The following is a 22113-nucleotide window of genomic DNA, read 5'->3' as shown; positions in this document are numbered from 1 at the left end:
CCCCAACTCATGTCTCCTAAATGTTATTCATACAAGAATTCACAGTCATCTAAGACAACATCAAGCTACAAGGCCACAAACTGCCTCCATAAAGACAACACATAATTGTTGCTCCATTGATGATGCCATATTGTTTCTCACCTCAAACAATTAAAATGCGAGCAGAATTGATGTTGCCAACAACATTAGGATAAGTGGAAGGTAACGGTGCAATACACAAGGGATATCAACAAGGACGGTTGTGAAAGCTACTTGAGAAACGAGTGAATAGGTTCTTCATTGATTGTCTTTATTGATTATTGACAAAGACAATCCCCGTTAAACCTATGCCTCTTGGTGGTTGAGACTCTTCCCAAGGTTTGAATCGATTTCAAGTTGGAACATGGGTGACATGATTAAGACAACATGATCCTATTCTCTTGCAAAAGGAAGACCGAAGAGATCATCAAATGTTAAGAGTCATTACTATTTTCCTTCTAATTCTAAGAGTTTTGCTCCTAGTATTCTTATATGTTGTGGATGGAGTCTTAGGAGAAAAAGAAGTAGCCAATGATTAGCTCTTTAAATTCTCTTAGTACATCTCTTACCAGACCTACATCACCTCTAGCTTAGCCTTCATCCAGATTTGCTGCCACTGCACTAGGCACTGACACTAAATTTTTACGAGCTGTTGGATCTGCTAAAAACACCACTTTGGTGCTAGCGAAGTTCCAACATCTAGATCACCCACAACACCACTCTATAAACTTTCTCACCTCTTGTCTCACCTTCGAGCAAGCAAACATGGAACCCAAGTCACCAAATTGGAATACATCACCCATTTGAGTAACTCCCAAGGACACAACACAAGATCAATGGCCACTTCCACCAACATCGACATCATCAAGGGAGGGCAGCGACCATCTTCACGACAATCGTGATGACCAGGTTGGAGTCCAACAAGAGACCCCACCAAGCACATTGGTGTCCAATATATACCAAAATATATTTCTATATTTAGTTCAAAATTGTATCAAATTATCAAACCGGATTAATTTATCAAAGCATATTTATTATTGTTTTACTTTTAAAATAATTCTCACTAACATGGATACCATCGTTGCTACCAATATGAACACATCGGCACTGATACTGTGGAAATCAAACTATCCTAATTTAGATGATTCTACAGCTGTTAAGATTCTGCTATAGTTGTTAATATTCTGCTATAGCTGTTAATATCTTGTATTTATAGTTATTTCATATAATTAGTTATCAATCACGCAATTAGTTTCCTATTAATTAGAATTTCTGTATTTAGCTACTTATTTTAGGTAATACCTCATATATTTATACCTCTCCTATTCATGAATAAGATATCTCTTTTTCTTCTCAAAACAGCATGGTATCAGAGCCTAGGTTAACCTAGGACACACTGTTTCTGCCGCCAACAATTGCAGCCCTAAACTGCAGCGACGTTGTCTTCTCCTTTGCAACGATAACACTCCTTTCTTCTTCTCTTCGTCTACCTCAATTTCCATGGCCTATTCTAACCAAACCTCCGGCAATTCATCTGTCACAAGCACTCATGTCTCTTCCAATATATCAAGCAGTTCACTAACACCAGCCGACTCCTCCTTTGCCCTCAATATTCGTCACAAACTTGATGGCCACAATTATCTTCAATGGTCTCGATCCATGACGATGTTTGTGACCGATTGTGGTCGCGATGACTATCTCATGGAGGCAGCCATCGAACTTGTTGCTACAACAACAACAACCAAGCCTTATCCCACTAAGTGGGGTCGGCTATATGGATCCTTCTACGCCATTGAGCTCTATCTCCTATTATATCATCATCTAAATTTAAATAAATTTTATCTTGTTTTATTGTTGCTAACCACGTCTTTTTTGGTCTACCTCGTCCTCGTTTGATTTGCGTATTTGTCATAGTTTCACACCGCCTAACTGGAGCATTTGTCGGTCGTCTAAGTACATGTCCGTACCACCTTAAACGTGTCTCACGGAGTTTTTCCTCAATAGATGCAACTCCAACTTTCTCTCTAATGCTCTCATTTCTTATTCTGTCCATCTTCGTATGTCCACACATCCATCTTAACATCCTCATCTCCGCAACTCTCATCTTTTGCTCATGTGCTCGAGTCATAGCCCAACATTCAGCGCCATATAACATAGCAGGTCTAACTGCCGTTTTATAGAACTTTCCTTTAAGTTTTAGAGGCACTTTACGATCACATAAAACACCTGATGCCCTCCTCCACTTTAACCATCCTGTTTGTATTCTATGTAAGACATCTCTCTCTATCCCTCCCTCAGCTTGCAAAAATGATCCTAAATATTTAAAACTCTCAGTTCCAGACAACTCATCATCTCCTATTTTAATACTTGTCTCGTTACGTTCAATATTGCTAAATTTAAATTCCATATATTCTGTCTTTACTCTACTAAGCCTAAAACCTTTCTCTTCTAGTGTTTCTCGCCAAGATTCTAATTTAGCATTTACTCCCTCACGTGTCTCATCTATCAATACAATATCATCGAACTTGTTGCTAGTGATCCAAAAATCAAAAATTGAAAAACATAAAACAATCTTGTCATGTCATGGCTTATCAGTTTCATGATCACCGAAATAGGAGAAAACTTTCTCCTCTACTCATCAGCAAAAGAAATTTGGGATGTTGCTCGTGAAACGTTCTAAACCAGTGACAACACCATAGAATTATTCCACGTCAAAAGCACTCTTCAAGACTTACACCAAGCTGATCAATCAATCACTGCCTTCTTCTCCACATTGACAAGGCTTTGACAAAGATTGGATCATTTTGAATCTCATGAGTGGAAGTGTACCAATGATGTTGCATACTTCAAGAAAATTATTGAAACTAAACGGGTATTCAGATTTCTTATGGGATTGGACAAGTCCCTCAATGAAGTGTGTGGCCGAATCCTCAGTATGAAACCTCTCCCTAATCTTCGAGAGGTATTCTCTGAAGTTCGTTGTGAAGAAAGCCGGAAAAGGATGATGATGGGAACTCCAACCAAGACACATTTATCTAAATCTTCTGTCTTAGCCACTGCCACAAACGAGTTCATATCTCTTGCTGTGCAAAAACAACCTCAAAACCGGGCAACACGAAGAGGACGCCCACGGCGTGAACATTGCGAGAAACCAGACCACCATAAGGAGACTTGCTGGAATTTGCACGGCAAACCAGCAAATTGGAAACCTACGCGAAAGTATGAACATCGAGATAATACTACTACTGTTGATGCACCAAAACCATCTCCCTTCACCAAGGAACAAATGGATGCTCTCAAGCAAATCTTCAAGTCTCAAGTCACTGCTAATACAATCCAAGTCACTACAGCAACCACTAAATATTCTCTAGGTACTGACCGTTTTGCCTTTCATGTAACAAATCAATACCCATCCTCTTGGATAGTCGACTCTGGCACCTTTGACCATATGACAAGTGATAGAATATTATTTACTACATTTGTTCCATATTATGGTTCTCAAACTGTACACATAACTAATGGATCATGATCCAAAGTCATTGGAAGAGGAATTGTACGCCTGACACCCACTCTTTCTCTTCAAGTTGTGTTATATGCCCTAGAATTAGATTGTATCTTACTCTCTGTAAGTAAACTTAATTCTAACCTTAATTGTGAGACTAAATTTTTTGCTCAATCTTGTGTTTTTCAGGCATTGGATTCGGGGAAGATGATTAGCAGTGCTAAACTTATTCCGTATTATATCTCTTCAAAGCAAGCAATCCTCCCTTTGATACACAACTCAGTCCTCAATGTCAGTAAGTCAAGTATCATAAAACTTGTTTTCATTCCAATAAAGATAACGATATTATGTTATGGCACTATCGATTAGGTCATCCAAATTGTTTGTACCTAAGGCATATGTTCTCATCACTATTTATTAGTAAAAAATCAAATTCATTTTAGTGTGATGTTTGCCAACTCTCTAAACATACTCGTAGTACATATTCCTCTATTCCATATAATCTGTCTCATCCGTTTTTCCTTATTCACGGGGATATTTTGGGTCCCAATAAAATACCAAATCTCACTGGGGCTCGCTGGTTCTTACAATTAGTTGATGATCATACCCGAATAAATTGGACATTCCTAACGAAAGATAAATCTGAAACCAACAACATTTTCAAAAACTTTCATGTAATGATTAAGAATCAATTTCACACAGATATGCAAGTTTTCAAGTCTGACAATGCTCGTGACTTCTTTAATTCCAATCTGGGTTCATATTTGAATGATCATGGCATTGTACATCAAAGTTCCTATGTAGAAACTCTACAACAAAACGGGTTGCTGAACGCAAAAATCACCACATATTAGAACTAGCTCAATCCCTATTGTTTCAAGCTAATGCCCCAAAAAGATTTTAGGGTGAAGTTGTTCTTACGGCAACCTACCTGATAAATAGGATGCCTTCTTGTGTCATCAACTTCCAAACACCACTCCAAGCCCTTGTCCACCCATACCCAAACTCTCATCTTGTTTCAAAAATTCCAATAAAAATCTTTGGTTGTACTATCTTTGTCCATGTCTACCCCCATAACAGAAGTAAACTTAATGAACGTGCAATTAAATGCAAGTTCATTGGGTACTCCTCGAATAAAAAGGGTTACAAATGCTTCTCGTCTACAACCAAGAAATTCTACACTACCATGGATGTCACCTTTTTTGAAGGACGTCCGTTCTTCTCCAATTCCAAAATTCAAGGGGCGAGTCGTACACTTGAATCTCAAAATTGGAACTGGTCTTCTCTAATTGATACTCTACCACGTGTGTCTCAACCACCTATTGATAATCAACCACCTCCTTTGGTCGACCAATCTCCTTTGGTCGACCAACCTCAACCTTCCGACAGTCTATCCGGTCATCTCAATCTTCCAGATAGATCTATTAAAGTTTACACGAGGAGAAAACACCCAGAACAAACCAAACACAACCAAGAATCAACTCTAAATCCAGTGATGCATGAAATAGCATAGGTTAAACCAGCAATTAGTCCACAGTCAGAGCCCATGGATTCTGAATCACTAGATAATTCTATCTCCAACTTGGATCTACCAATTGCTCTTCGGAAAGGTATCAGATCATGTACAATGCATCCAATTCAGAATCATTTGTCATATGTCAGTCTCTCATAGAAGTTTAGAGCTTTTGTGTCAACACTAGACAAAATCCAGATTCCTGGAGATGTATTTGAAGTCCAACAAAGTCCTGCCTGGCATGCTGTTGTCCTTGAAGAATAGAAAATGAGACTTGGATATTCACACCACAACCACTTGGAAAGAGAGATGTTGGATGTAAATGGGTTTTTCCGTGAAAGAAAGCAAATGAAAGTGTTGATCAATTTAAGGCACGTCTAATAGCAAAAGGATTCACACAATCCTATGGGATTGACTATTATGAGACTTTTGCTCCAGTTGTCAAGTTTAATACAGTGAGAGTTCTCCTATATTGTATCGTAAATCAAGAGTGGCTGATATTCCAACTGGATGTAAAAAATACATTCCTGAATGGAGATTTAGTTGAAGTATATATGGGAATTCCACCAAGATTTGAGAATGATCAGACAAGAGGGAAAGTGTGTAAACTCGAGAAATCTCTATATGAACTCAAGCAGTCAACGTGGGCATGGTTCAAGAGGTTTTCCAAGGTCCTGAAGCTAGAGGGCTACTATCAATCCCAAGTCGATCACACATTATTTGTTAAGCACGCTCCCAATGGTAAGGTGACCATTCTAATTGTATACGTCAATGATATAGTACTCACAGTAGACAATGAAGAGGAAATAAAACGACTTAAAAATGTCCTATCCAAGGAATTTGAGATGAAGGACCTAGGACTTCTCAGATATTTTCTTGGTATGGAAGTCGATAGATCGCATCAAGGAATATCTGTCTCGCAATGCAAATATGTGTTAGACTTGCTTTGTAAAACTGGTCTGAGTGGTTGTCGTCCATCGGAAACACCTATGGATCCTAATGTCAAATTGAAGGTTAGAAAAAAAAAGAAACTGTGGATAGGGAGCAGAATCAACACCTAGTAGGTAAATTGATTTACCTCACACACGGCCAGATATCAGTTATGCAGTGAGTCGTGTTAGCCAGTTCCTCACCAATCCTTCAGTTGATCACTTGAAGGTTGTTCATAGAATCATAAGATACTTGAAGGGAGATCCTGGAAAAGGACTTTTCCTTAAGAAAACAATAAATCGATCAGTGGAAATCTTTACAAATGATGATTGGGCAGGATCTCAGAGTGATCGAAAGTCAACATCTGATTATTGCTCATTCATGTGGGGAAATTTAGTAACTTGGCGCAGCAAGAAACAGTCAGTAGTTGCTCGTAGTAGTGCTGAGACAAAACTCCGAGCCTTAGCTCAAGGCGTTTGTGAAGGAATATGGTTAAAACGATTTTCCAAGGTCCTATACAAGTGATGTGTGACAATCAGTCAGCTATGGCAATGGCTAAGAATCCTATCCAACATGATCGATCAAAATACATTGAAATTGATTGGCATTTTCTCAATGAGAAGATACAAGATAAGATTGTGTTGATGAATTGTCCCTTCCCATCAACAAGTTGCAAGATAAGATTGTGTTGATGAATTGTCCCTTCTCATCAAAAAATTGCAGATATTCTCACCAAGGCTCTATTCAGATCCACCTTCAATGAACTTAATCACAGACTCGACTTAATGAGTATCTATTGCATAGTTTGAGGGGGAGTGTGGAAAATCAAACTATCCTAATTTAGATGATTCTACAGCTGTTAATATCTTAAATATTCTACTACAGCTATTAATATCTTGTATTTATAGCTATTTCCTATAATTAGTTACCAATCACGCATTTAGTTTCCTATTAATTAGAATTTCTATATTTTGCTACTTATTTTAAGTAATACCTCATGTATTTATACCTCTCTTATTCATGAATAAGTTATCTCTTTTTCTTCTCAAAACCGCATATATCAATAATGATATCAATACTAAAGACCAAGTCAATATTTATTGGGATGTCAGAATTTTACGAATAGAAAAGAAATCATGGTTCACTAAACTAATCACAAGTTACCATTACGATTTTGATATTATTTAATTGAATTAATAATAATAATATAATTAATTTTAATTAATATAAGTTATAATTAGTAATTGATTTTTTATGGTAATTATTTTATTTTCTGAATAATTAATTAAATTGCTAATATATGATTAGTCTTTTATTTATATTTGTTGATTAATTTAATCATCTCAGTCTTCATAACAAAAAATGCTTGAAACTATATTGAGTTTTGATTTTTAGCTTTGATCACTTAAAATTCTATACTTTTTCGTTTCATAATAACTCAGACTTATAACCTATTCAACTTTTACAACTAGGACATTAGAATATGCAATGAAAAAATAAAATATTCACTAGTCCTTTATAAATTATAGCATGTTTTGCTTTTGAATTCTGCAATAACAAAATGAGTATATATTCTTGTAGGCTAATGTAATTGCTTTTGAAACTTAATTATGAGCATTTGATAAGAAATTATTTTATATTTTTTTTGACAAAAAATAATAAGACTCTTGGATCCAACAAAATAATTTAAAATCTTATTGTTTAATTTTAATTTGGTTTGTTTATTCCATGTAATTATGATATTAAAGTGAATGAAAAATAAAATTTTCAAATTTTATAATTAAATTTATTTAATTTCATAAGTATAAACATTTTTTTAAAAATAAAAAAAAATATGAAACTCGACCCAAACTCAACACAATTAAATTTGAAAATTTTGGATTAAAGATTTTTTTGATAAAATGGCATTCAAATTCAAAAGGAGCTTTTAAAAAAAATAGTATCATATTATTAGCGCATATCTATTGCAATCATAATATGTCTTAAAAGTTATTCCGATGAAATGAATTTAAAATAGTGAAATAGTGAAAGAAAAATAATTAAATTATTTTAAATTTAATTAGATAGTTTTTATTTAATCAAAATCTTTTGTTGAACCCTAGTTGTTTCTTGATGCTCAAATCAAACTAAGAGAAAGCATAGAGGAGAAGTTGACACAATCTCACCTAACTATACCTTTTTTGTCACTTGCTTGCACAATCTCTTGATCTCTTTCAGCTTCATAAAATTGAAAACACAAAAAGAAAAATCTTCAAAATTTATCCCATTGAAATTATTTTTTAAGAATTTTTAAATAACTAATTAAGTTAAATTAAATTAATATTTTGAATTTTGAATTTTGAATTTTGATGAGCTCAAGTCGTTCAAAGTTAGGTAGAATCCATCAAATTGACATGGTGATTAGAATCCAATGGGTTCAAACCAGACTTAATTTAAATTTAATTTAGCTCATTTAAAACTAAACCAAATTTATATATAAGATAGTATAATTCAGCCGTATTCAGTCATATTTAATTAAGCTAATTGTATTTTTATAAGATTATATATTATTTAATTTACCTATTCTCTCTAACTCCTCTTCTTGATCCCTCATGCTATAGTCTGCCTACAACAACTGCAGGTGCATGCCTGCAGTCGATGTCATCTATACTCCTAACTTCTCCCCTTTCCTCCTCTCCCACTCTTCTTTGTTTCCATCACTCCTATGTTAGTGTCAAGGTCAAATGTTATAGGTGTTAGTCGGCGGATAGAACAATCAATTTCACCTATGACAACCGGCATGACTCGGCTACTTCAAACTTGGATTTCGCTAAGACCTATTGAGGGGTTAAAGCAATTTTGCTTACAAAACACTCACACTTTTCTAACCTAATAATATTAAAGAATTAAACATTAACTGCAGGGGGCAGCCCGGTGCACGAAGCTCCCGCCATGCGGGGTCCGGGGAAAGGATCCATTGTACGCAGCCTTACCTTGCCTTTGGCAAGAGGCTGTTTCCAGGATTTGAACCCGTGACCTCTAGGTCACATGGCAGCAACCTTACCGTTGCGCCAAGGCTCCCCTTCTAAACATTAACTGCACTAAACATTAAAATAATAGTTAGGATGGATGGACACAAGCAAGCCCCTGGCCTATACAATAACAACTATAAGTTTGCTAATAAAAGAACAGATTATTTGGACAGCATGAGCATATGCATCACAAAATAAATTTAGTTACTTTCCGTGACGCAATTAGATATTCGAAGTATTGTGATATCTAAAATGAACATTCATGGACCTGTAAAGTTAGACTAACCTTGTAAGCCCACCAAATTTTCTGCTTAACGTCCTCATCATAGTTGAATCCTCCCACTATTTGAGGCATGGTAATCAACCAGAAGGCAGCAATCTTTGGATCTCTCATGCTTTGAACAATGTTCTGAGAAATCATAAGTTCAGTCACATATAAAAAAAGGACTAGGAAAAAGGAAACATGCATTTTCTTTGTAGTAATATATGGTGTTACAAGTCTAACAGTTCAATTACTCTACGTGCAAACTCAAATACGAAAAAAAGAAAACTTGAAAAAGCATTTCTCATTTGCTTAAGATAATAATTTAGTTCAAGTTATGGGAAATTAAATTACACAGCAAAGACATTAAAAGGAAATTAACATATGGAGCCCAATTATAGGTGTTATATAATGGCTTCACTAAAGATGCCTTTTAGTGTGAATCGTCTTTTGACCTCCATAACAATTTGCCATTATTTATGAAGAAATAACAAACCATATTAATCTCTTATAAGGTGAGAACCTTAACTGACCCTCACCAAAGAGTTACATCAATTATAGTTGTTAGTGAACCATTAAATATTCACACTTGTTCACTTTTACGGTGAAAATTTTATTTGACCAGATCAAATATTTTACACTAATTATAACCATAAATAAGAGTATAAAAATTGGAGTTAGGGGAATTATTCCTCATAGAATCTCTTGGTAGACTTCCTACCTATATATATGATATTATTAAGGATATGAAAAATTAAAAATAGACCTTTGATCTTAATCATGGTTTAAAATGTCGAGTCATACCGAGATTTCGATCTCAGACCAGAATGATAAAGTTTCGATACCATATCATACCGTACCGATATAATTTCGATATTTTTTAAATATAAAATATATTAACTAAAATTAAAAATTTTAATCTAAATATTTAAAAATAAATAATAAATAATAAAATAATAAAAATAAAATAATTTTTTTAATATATATATTAAATTAATGGGATAATTTTATTAATTTTAAATTAAGCCTATTTAAATTATCTTAATCACAGTTGAAGTTAATTAATATTAACATAAAATTATTTAATTAAACCCTAAGAAACCAAACTCCGGACCACTATTCCGGCCCGCGTGAGTCCGAGCACATCGTGCGGGCCAAGATGCATCGCCCGAGCCTGGTGACGGGCCCGAGCACGTCGTCGAGCCCGAGCATGCCGCCGGGACCGCGCAATGCATCCGGGCGCATTGTCGGATTCGGACGATGAGTCCAGGCCTATCGCCGTGCCCGGGTGACGCATCCAGGCCTTTCATCAGGCTTGGGCGATGAGTCTAGGCACGTAGTCAAGCTCAAGCGACTCGTCCTGGCCCGCGCGACGTCTCCGAACGCATCGTCAGACCGTCACGACGTGTCCCACACGTTGCACGCTAGCACGCTTGTGTTGATATCGGTCCGCTGGCGGAATGAGATTTTTCACCTGTTTCGTCCAAAGCAGCTAGAGATTTCAATCGATGATCTTAATAGTTATACATGGACCTAATTAGCCCATAACAATAATAATATGGATGCCTTCCTGGAGCAACAGTATATGGGTTGGCAATATAGCAACTTGGATATGTGGAAAATTTTCTTAGCCATATTTTGATTGTTCGGGCATAGATTAGTATAGCACATAGCAGTACCTATATATATATTTCAGCCCTTTGCAACAATTAATGTAAAGCTTAAAACAATGTTACATTAATATATCGAATTATATTAAGAGTTACTATAACAACCATAATATGTACCTCATAGGGGTAGTCCATCTTCCTCATGACATTATATGCTTTCCACGGAGGTTCCATGATCTAAACAAAAAAAGTAGAATTGTGAGGTGGTTTGTAGCAAGTACAAACAAATGATAGAAGATTAAATGCTCTGGTCAACACTATATTCAGTAACCAAACAGATAACACAATGATGTATGATATCCTGCATTCAGCATATGCGCCTAGTGGGAATGCAATAGTTGCAGTACAATCTCTATTCTCTAGTTAAGTTACACCTTTCTAGATGAACAACCAATATTATATAGAAAGAAAATTAAAAAAATCCAGTGTTTTATTGGCAAATAGCAATAGTCCATTTTTTAAAAGAATACTCAAATCCCAAGTCTAGACATGCAAAAAGCAGAGACTCCAGTTTTTATGAAGTTGCACATTTTTCTAGCTTACCTTGCTTCTTTTTCAACAACAGGTATTGGCAGTTTGTTCACGCACAAAACAAGATAGCCAACTTGAGCAACCATTATCTCAGTTATAGTTAGCAATTGAGACTCACAAGTCTCAATCATGGTAAGGACATTTCAATGCTAGCTGTACTTCCCCAAGATGCATGTCATCCAGGCATCAATCATTGTATGTTGAAGTAAAAACAACCATGGATCATGATAAAAGTTAGAGAAAAAAATTAGAAGAAACATAATCCTACTCACTTCGTCAGCTGAAATCCTAACTTGCAACTTGTGTTTGCACTCTGGACAGCCCATTACTCCCTGCAGAATCGATAGGTGTGCCTCAATGGTTTCAAATAAATATTAGAGAATGCTATAACAGTAGTTACAAAAGAAAAGTAGACATAGTTCCTATTCTCCTCTGGATATTTGTTTCTTTGCCCCTTCCAAGCAAGCAGAAGATAAGGAAATGGATAATATATTAAAAGATAATTAAATATTTACAAAATCCCATCTCGATTTATTCTATTTCATTCTTGAACAAAAATCAAATTTTTTTTTTATTTATTTTATCTATTTCATGACTGGAACAAAAAGAGATACCCATTTCACCATGAATTTGAATCAGAAACGCCATGACATTAAATAACCAAGACGAATCTAGTGTATGATAGAAGATTTGTGAGACCACATGAATGACTCATTGCAAGACTAGTGAGATTTAGTTATCATATATATAAATCTTGAAACTAATAGCTTGGGAAGATCAATGTATGCAATCACAAATAGATGGGAATTGGGTAGCTTCTTGTTATTATTGACGTAGTCATACTAAAACATCTCTATTTTTTCATAATATTTCCACTTACCTTTTAATCTTCGTGAGGCTCTCTCACTAAACAACATAAGTGTCATAGGATTTAATCCTTAGCAATCAATTGGAGATAAGATGAAATCAAAAGGTTTATGCAAGTAATTAACTGATCTGAGTTATTCATTGGGTTCCATAACAATCATATTTATTTGTTCTATAATGTCAAACAATGGGCTCAATAAAAACTTTAATTGACCATTTCTCAAATATTTCCAGAGCTGGTAAGAGTCAAAAACAACTTGAGTTGTGATCAAGCTTAAATACTAGAGTGTAAATGGGAAGTGGGACAGTGGAGTTTTACTCAGCCACTCAGGGTGTAATGTATGGAATGAAAGATTTTCTCACAAATTGTTGGGTCGTCAGGATAAAATTAAGTGGCTGATTAATAATGCCTAATAAACAGTGCCTACACCTTAAGGTCGGCTTATGATTTTATCAAGGGCAATGGTCAGGATACAGTAAATTGGGTTCATCTTATTTGGTTTCCTGGGCATATCTCTATATGTTCTTTTATTTGCTGGTAGTTGCTTCATTGGAAGCTTCCTACTCTTAACAGTCTGCAATGAATTGGCATTCTGGTGCGAACTACTTGTGTTGTGAACAAACTACAAAGTTCAAGGATACTTCAATTCATTTGTACTCTCAATGTTTGTACTCTATGGAAGTATGGAAGGTGTCTGTTTTCTATAAGAATAGCACGGATAGAAGGGAGGAGGTAAATTGTTATCGTGGATTGTTAGTTCTTTTATGTAAACACCAAGTAAAATTGACCTTTATCTCCTATATCTATCAGATTTCACCGAAAAGAAATAGGAGGGTATTCAATCATGTTGAGAAACTCTCAAATTGTGGCAAAACAAATTGTTGCTGATGTATAACCTAAGAAGGAAGGTTGAGTGGTCACCCTTAATGTTGTTTATAGGATTTCTGAACTCGATCATGTAAATATGGGATTTGCTGAGTTGATTGGGGTGGCTGCTGCTGATGATTTGACTGATATGTTGGAAGGTCCATTGAGTATTGATAAGTTAGATGGTACTAATGGAACTGAAGTGGGTGACAGGCTTGGCTCCCAGGTCACAATCTGTTGCTGCTGGCTCTCTCAGTGTTCAGATATAGTGTTCCAGTCCCAAGCATTTGGATATGGATTTGTGTAGATCAAAACAGAAATAGGTTTGTGGAGAAATCTGAACTGTTTGTCACTGAACTGCAGAGAGTTCAGAGTTGAAAATTGCATTTGATGCGCCGAAAGTTGCATAGTATAAAGCTGAGTTTTTCTAACTGTTGAAACACTTGGCTCGATTGTTAGAACAATGAAGTTCCTATGGAAGCTAAATGCTGATTTGGTTGTGGATCATTTTACTGGAAATCTGGATGTTCATATTTTTCTATACTATTGCATCTTTTACTTTTTTTTATTACTATGATGTGCTTCTTCTACGTTCACTCCTCTGAGTGGAAAAATAGAAATTAGTACCTCAGCGCATTGGTGAAGGGCTAATTCAATAGGGTTTCAGAAAAGGTTCGAGTTCCAGCCAAAATCCACCTTGGCTCTTAGGTAGTCTTGTATTTTCGCATCATGGTGAATAACAAATACATTGGATATGAAGGCTAAAAGTTGATTGAGCAGGATCTGAACCTATAAGATATTTAATTCGAAGAATCAGCAGTTTAGCCACTAAAAAATAACTACAATGACTTCAATTTAGAATGAATTTACTTGTCAACAAAATTAATTAGATTACAGAGCAACTAGGCTAGGATGATGACATAAAATAAGGTTAATACACAAAATTTAATCAACAAGGTAGTGTGCATCTTACCGATCCATCACAGCTTGGGCAATCTTTTGAAGGAAGTGGTACAGAAAGATCAACAGAAGCAGGAAGGTGAAGTAATTCAGCACGGCTTTCAGCAATGGCATCTGCCACAGATTCTGCTGTCACCCTCTCCCCACTGGAACAGATTGCTCATAATTCAAAAAATATGGGACTAGTTGCTAAACCGAACTTCAAAATCTAGTAAAAGTTATGCTGAGTTTCAAAATTTTGTAAAAAATTTGGTGTTTTATTGGCTGCTCATCACAAAATGCAACACTGGAAACAAGAAAACATAAAATCTTATAGAGGTTGCAGTAACATAACATTGTTACAGAGATTAATTTCTAACTATCAACATGAACTGATGCATGCCTTATCTTAGATTGAGGATGGTAAAATAAAAGGGATAGAGGAGCATAGAATAAATTGTATAAAAAGAGGGCATTTATATTTTCTTTTCTTTTGAGATTGTGAACTGTAAAATCCTAGAAAGCAACCAAAAGTGAGACATTTTGAGAATCCCAACAATATCAAAAATTTCAATGGAGAGAAAAGTTTCATCTAGCCAAACCCAAATAGCTGGGAGTATCACAGATTCATCATGATGATGATATAAGAAAAACGCAATAACACCTTATTGTGTTCTTAGCAAGCCAAAAACAAAGTCAACCACAAGTACAGATAGTTTTGAGCATGACTTGCAAGTTTGATAAATAGAATACCTCTTCGCAAAAGAATAATCACTGTAGGTATCAATATAATTGTCAAAATCAATAACGGAATCGGGATCGAATTAGTTGAAAATTTGAATGTTGAATCAGATCGGAAGGATTGGTGAAATTCAAATCAGTGGAAAAAGCAAAAAAAAAAAAAAAAGAGAGATATAATAAAATTATTTATATTATAATAAGTGTTCTAAACCTTAAGCAAAATGTCTATTTGAAGATATTTTATTATTAATAATGCAATATCCAAAAAATGTCATTTATTTTTAAAAATAATAAATTAATTAATATAAAATAGATTACTAAACAAAATTAGATTACTAATATATTTTCTTAATGTGTTATCACTTAATATTTAATGTTATAGGGTAAAGTCAAGTTTCTAACTACATTCAAATCATTTTTCAGTTAAAGATGACTTTTAGGATCCTTAGTGATTAAAAGAGATAATTCTGTTGCCTTTCACTCCACAATATCCCCTCCCAGTCCATAATCACATCATATTCAACTGGTAATGAGCAAGACAAAGATGAGTGAAGCATTGAGTCTACCAAGTGAAGGCAAAATTGAGTAAGTGATTATTGATTTTGTGATGATCATTTCATAGTAAAACTTGAGATATGACATGTGATAAGCAATTTTAAGAGGCTGATGAAGACTCTCTTCTTCCCATTGAAGTTCCCTAAGAATAAACTTAGGATGAAAAGGAATAGAGACTCAAGTTGGGATGAAATGAAAGGTTAAATAGGTTAAGTTTTTCAAAGTCATCTCAATCTGATGAAGTTTTAACTCAATTTAATCCATTTTGATGCACAATTTGATTAGCTAGAACTTAATTAATTTCTAGCTAATGTCTTCAGATCTCTAATTTTTTTCTAAAATTCACTTCAATTTTTATGATATCTTGATTTCTCAAAAAATATCAGCTCGGTCATTGTTGATCTTGAACTTGGGCAATCCGTATCAGTAGCCAAATTTGGTTTGATTCTCGTATGATACTGATCCAAGTTGGTTTGATGTTTCCACGAACTAAAAAGAGATGCTGGTGAAATCAAGCACAATTTAGCAAAAAAGTATTCTATCAGTATTCAATGTCAAGATCCATAGTGGGCCACTAACCATTGAAATTAAATCAAGTTGCTATGATTCTCAAGGATAGAGATGCAAGTTGTAAAAGTCCTAAAATCAAAGTGAGAAATGAGCCTAAGTAATAATAGCTTGGACAAAGTAGACAATCTAACAAAAAAAATGAACATGAAAATATTTCACACTTTAAATGAACTAGTAGATCCAGCACAACAATAGAAAAAGATGAATATCAAAAAAGAAATTACAGCAATTTATTGAACCACATTGCCAAAGTTCCGAAATACCCAAATCACGTAGATAAATTTCAAAATTACCAAATCACGTATCTGATACCCATTTTGCCACTCCACAAAATTGATTAAATAGGTTTCTGTAACCATAAATAGTAACTTTAATCAATTACTACACTGTAGCGATTGGTGTTCTTTTATGATCAAAATTTTGTTGTTCTCAATATGGTGTATCACATTGGTGTTTGAGGACATGGATATATTCACGAGCACTGCCCAAGCATATAATTCCATGTCATTCTGAGCTCTCTGGATCCATTAACCACTTTTGAACGAAATCGACTGATAGACCTTAGCTATTCAAAAATCAAAAAACTTAGGGGGCGTTTGGTTGGAGCCTTTTCCATTTTCATTTTCTAATTTCCATGAAGTTGTTGTTTGGTTTACGTTTTCTAATGTCATTTTCTAGAAAATGAAAAGGCATTCTCTTAAAAAACAGAAAACAATGAAATATCGTTTTCTGATCGGAGAAGAGAAATGAGAAGGGAAATGAGAAAATGGGAAAACGTGGCACAGTAACTCCTCCTCGTATCATCGTTCGATTTTTCTCCTGCTGCGTGGAGGCTGGCGGGGAGGCTGGCGGAGGCGGTCGCGAGGCTGGTGGAGGCTGGCGGAGATTGGCGGAGGCGGGCGCGGAGGCTGGCGGAGGCGGGCGCAGAGGCTGGCGAAGGCGGGCGCAGAGGCTGGCGAAGGCGGGCGCGGAGGCTGGCAGAGGCGGGCGCGGAGGCTGGCGGAGGTGGCTAGGGAGACAGCGGCGGAGTGCGCGGCGATCTGCTGCTGCTTCCCCTGCTGTGTGGCGAAGCTGCTCGTGATCGTGGCGGTGAAGCTCCCCGCGAGGCTCGTTCGGTGCGCCCTAAGGCACCGCAGTGCGCGGAGCTCGTGGAACAGAGAAGCCAAACGTATTTTCCCATTTTCTTTTCCAGAAAATAGAAAATAGAATACCATACCAAACGCATTTTCTATTTTCTAAAAACTGGATCAGAAAATAGAAAACTAGAAATAGAAAATAGAAAACAGAAAATAGAAAATATTTTCCAAACCAAACGCCCCCTTATATCTCTGGAAAGAATGAAGTCTAAAGATCTCAATTATGATGTCGATCAGTGAGTATCATCACCGTATCATTTATAATGAGCTTCCAACATCATTTCTCATACCCGATTCATGTTCAAAAAATCGTTGCTCTCAATACTATGTATCAAATTAATATTTAAGGGCATGGATACATTCGGGAGCATTGTCTGAACACATAGATCTATCATTCCGAGCTCTCTAGGTCTGTCAGCTACTTTTGGACGAAAACAAAAATCAAAAAAATTATATCTTCAAAAATAGAAGAGTCTAAGGATCTCAATTGTAGTGTTGATCAGTGAGAATCATCATCATATCATTTATAATAGGTTTCTGACTTCATTTCTCATGCCCGATCTGTTTTCAAAAAATCGTTGCTCTTAATCGAGAAGAAAATTTTTTAACACGAATCGGACATGAGAAATAATGTCAAAAACTCATTATAAATGATATGCCAATGATACTCACTGATCGACACCACAATTGAGATCCTTAGACTCTCCTCTTTCTAAGTATATAAATTTTTTAATTTTTAAATGGCTAAGGTCCATCAGTCAGTTTCATCTAAAAGTGGCTGATGGACCTAAAAACCTCGAAATGACATAGAACAAGGATCTATGTACTCGAGCAATGCTCCTAAATGTATTCATGCCCTCAAGTACCAATTTGATACATAGTATTGAAAGCAGCAATTTTTTTATCATGAATCAGGCATGAAAAATAATGTCGGAAGTTCATTATAAATGATACGATGATGATACTCACTAATCGATATCATAATCAAGATCCTTAAATTCCACTCTTTCCGAAGATATAAATTTTTCAATTTTTTGAATAACTAAGGTCCATCAGACGATTTTGTCCAAAAGTGATTGATGGCCCTAGAAACCTCGAAATGACATGGAACCAAGTCTTATATACTCGGGCAATGATCTTGAATGTATCCATGCCCTCAAACACTAATATGATACACCGTATTGAGAGCAACGATTTTTTGAACGCGAATTGAACATGAGAAATGATATCAGAAGCTCATTATAAATGATACAACGATGATATCACTGATCGACACCACAATTGAGATCCTTAGACTCCACTCTTTCTGAAGATACAAATTTTTTAATTTTTTGAATGGTTAAGGTCCATCAACTAATATTGTCTAAAAGTGACTGACGGACCTAGAAAGCTCGGAATGACATGGAACCTGAATGTATCCATGCCCTCAAACACTAATGTGATACACCCTATTAAGAGCGGCAAATTTTTTATTATAGAAAGCTTTTTAATCGATTTCTAAAAAATAGATTTTTTAATCGATTGCTACATTTAGCAATCGATTAAAGTTATTGTTCATGGTCACAAAAACCTATTTAATCAATTGCTATACTGTAGCAATCAATTTTTTTTTGTCGAGGGGCAAAATGAGCATCGAATATGTGATTTGGTAATTTTGAAAGTTACCTACCTGATTTAAGTATTTCATAACTTTGGCAACATGGTTCAGTAAATTGCCAAAGAAATTATGAGACATATTTAACTTCCCCTACATTATATTAGATGGCAACATAGAAGTGCAATATATTTTTCATACTTAAATATTATACGGAGACAAACCATGTAATATTATCTTAGATAGTAGAAGTTGCACGAAGATTGTTTCCGCCAAGGCCTTTGATAGGATCTAACTCATACTTTAGAACTAGAACCAAGCCTTTACAAAGTTGCATGGGTAGACCAAATATCCCTTTCTATTAGAGAGAGACATCTAATTTATATCTATATGGGCTTCTGCACAAATGAGATATGGTGTGACATTTCTCCATAAACAATGTATATATTGTCCTTAGTAAATTGTGGTTGTTTGATGAATACCACATACTTTAAGATAGGAGCGAAAGAGAATCATACTTCACCATGGTACTAAACCCACCCCTTCCAAAAGCATACACCACAATATTAGCCATACTACTATTAAAATTCTTAACACATTTAGTGACTCATCTGTCTAGACTAACAATCCTTTGCTCATACCTCCTAAGAACCTCTAAGGAGTAAAGAATTACTAAACAACTAACCACATCAAGGAATATTCCATGTGTCATTGATCATAACCTAGGCCTACAAATACCACATCCAAAACAACAAATAAACTAGAAAAACAAAGGAACAAGTTAGGAATAGAAATTAATAAAATTGTTTATGCCAATTCTAATAAGACATCGATGGGAGTTTGTCCATTTATACTATTCTTGTATCTAAAGCCAATTAGAGTATTGATTTCATTCCTTGTCTACTCAATCCACTTAATTAAGAGTTATATTGTGTGCATAAGAGAGATAGTCAATACTAAATGAAAGATTGGTTTAAGCAATAGATAATATGTTGATATGTGTCGTAAACTCAAAGACAACCATACAGCGTATGTCTATACATTCATTATCTTAAGCAATCCATAATGACTCTTTAAAAAACATATACATCCATTCCACTATTTACTACAATGAGAAAATATATTTTTGATACTTACTGGCTTGACTTGTCAACTTATTTGAATATTAGTTTAATTTTCATATAAGAAGATAAGTTAATTTACCAGAAGATATTTAAGTCTCTACCCTTACATGCTCTCCTTTGTCACTAGAAAGTTACAAAGAGCATTCCTGTCTTAACAAGAAGGGCAGCCTGGTGCACGAAGCTCCCGCCATGCGGAGTCCGGGAAAAGGATCCATTGTACGAGCCTTACCTTGCCTTTGGCAAGAGGCTGTTTCTAGGATTTGAACCCGTGACCTCTAGGTCATATGGCAGCAACCTTACCGTTGCGCCAAGGCTCCCCTTCTCCTGTCTTAACAAGAAGATAAATATATAAATTGGTCACTATACTAATAGCTTGATCCTTTAAGTTGTTAGTCAATTAACTTTAGCATAGTATCAGAGCATGAGATCTCAAATCCTACCTATATCAAAAAGAAATTATATTAAGTTTTCGTCAACCAAGTGAAGTATAATCAGCCTCACGGTGATTAAACTTTTGGGATAAGTAGTTATCCAATCAACTACTTTTGGGATAAGTAGTTATCCAATCAACTACTTTTGGGATAAGTAGTTATCCAATCAACTTTATTTCCATCCAAACAACTTTATTGCATTTATTGACTACTCCCAACATTTCCTTATTAAAAAGGGTGACTAAAAGGAAATAAAATAAAAATAAAGAATTAATTCGTGAATAACCAAAGTAAAACAAAAAAAAATACACTAGTTCTTTAATAATTAGAATGGAGGACCAAGGAATGGTACAAAGAAACCATGATGCATGAATTTGGTGATGTGAATTTTACTTACAGTTAGCAACAACATAAAAAATGTTTACAACTCTCCTAAAGTTGAATTCTCCTTGGTGGGGGAGAAGAACGTGGTTCAAAATTAGATCTTAAATTAAAAAGTTGCCATTGAAAGTTTTAGAATAAGAAATTTAAATTTTATAAAAATTTTAAAAGTTGTAAGTTTCTATTTGATGAAGTCAAACCAAAAGTATGGAATTTATATTTTATTAGGATAAGTCATTTTAGGGTTTAGGGTTGCAAAAGATGTGAGTCGTAGATATGGAATGTTAAGGTGGATGTGCGATCATACAAGGATGAACAAGATAAGAAATGAGACATTAGAGAAAAATCGAGGTCACATCTATTAAGGGAAACTCTGAGAGACATGTTTAAGATAAGTCATGAAGATGGCTTACCTTCTTGGACTATAATTTTTCACTTGATAATGCACTTTTCCTGCACCCTTGCACATAGTACAGCGCAACGCCTGCCAGCCATTGCAGGTGCCACAATTCCTACGATAAAGAGGAGCAGTAAGTTGAAGATATGCAGGTGTGATAGTTGTATGTCAATAGTAATTGATCAGAAACATTAGGTTGGATGGATTTATGAAGTTCAATTACCATTAATGAAGTTTTAATTTTACTATCAGCCCAAAATAAAGATCAAAAATTCAAGTTAAGGGTAGGAGAGAGAGATCCTTCAACAGTAAGGAGACTCAACGACGAAATTTCTGCTCGAAGGCAAGAATGCAATCTAGAGCCATAATAGACAAAAAGGATTCAAAGTTACCTAGGGCACAACACCTTCTTGCCCAATTCCAAAGCGATGTCGTAAGTCCCAAGCGTAGCAACCACCTACATCCAGACAATTGAAGACCATTTACTGAGCAGGAATAAAAGTAGCGAGAAGGTAGCACAAGGGTTTGAGTAGTGAAAAAAGGGGCAAGTACGAAGATGGCAGAGAAGGAGAGCTTGGAGGCGAGCTCGGGAAGGCCGAAACCGCGTGGGGCGGAACCAACGACTTCATAGAAGATGTCGAAGGGAGCGAAAAGGATACGTTCGGGAAGGTGGAGGAGGTCGATGAAATGGTGGCCGTAGCGGGCAGTGAAGAGCTTGTACTGCGTGTTCCATAACCGCTGCGCTGCCTTCATCATCTTGTCCGTCCCCCGCCCCATTCTTCTTCTCCGGGAATTGTTCTCTCCCCGTAGCTTCTCGGTTGGCTCAGCCGCAGTGGATAAGACGATGGGGGAGAAGCGAGGCGTGCGAAGAAAATAAAACAGATTTCACAACGCCAGTAGGTTTTCAACTTTGGGAAGGAAAAAAAAATTGAAAAAGTGGATCCCTTCCCATCCTAATTATCCATATAATTAAAAGAATGACCATGTAAAAATAATAATAAATTCTAGTTAGTCCTATTAATTATTTTTAGGAGTGATCAATTTGATCCCATGAAAATTTCTCATCGGCCACA

The 22113-nt window shown here is 35.6% G+C and overlaps 1 protein-coding gene across 1 annotated transcript in view; it reads right to left on the bottom strand.

Moving 5' to 3' along the window:
* Positions 1 to 21875, bottom strand: part of LOC141845217 (uncharacterized) — a 45152-nt gene extending 23277 nt beyond the window's left edge. Inside the window, exons 1-7 of the mRNA XM_074733276.1 lie at positions 21593 to 21875; positions 21433 to 21497; positions 21057 to 21155; positions 14146 to 14278; positions 11710 to 11769; positions 11024 to 11083; positions 9261 to 9383 (exon numbers count right to left, since the gene is read on the bottom strand). Of these exons, the coding sequence (XP_074589377.1) occupies positions 9261 to 9383; positions 11024 to 11083; positions 11710 to 11769; positions 14146 to 14278; positions 21057 to 21155; positions 21433 to 21497; positions 21593 to 21817 (765 nt within the window). The 5' untranslated portion in view covers positions 21818 to 21875. The remainder of the gene's footprint in view (positions 1 to 9260; positions 9384 to 11023; positions 11084 to 11709; positions 11770 to 14145; positions 14279 to 21056; positions 21156 to 21432; positions 21498 to 21592) is intronic.
* Positions 21876 to 22113: the final 238 nt, after the last annotated feature.

Source organism: Curcuma longa, chromosome 14 (genome assembly GCF_044706935.1).
Source record: "Curcuma longa cultivar G26 ecotype Majalengka, Jawa Barat chromosome 14, ITB_CL_G26_1.1, whole genome shotgun sequence".
NCBI classification, from domain to species: Eukaryota; Viridiplantae; Streptophyta; class Magnoliopsida; order Zingiberales; family Zingiberaceae; genus Curcuma; species Curcuma longa.
Note: the sequence above shows the minus strand (reverse complement) of the source record. Positions and strands in the feature narration are given on the sequence as shown.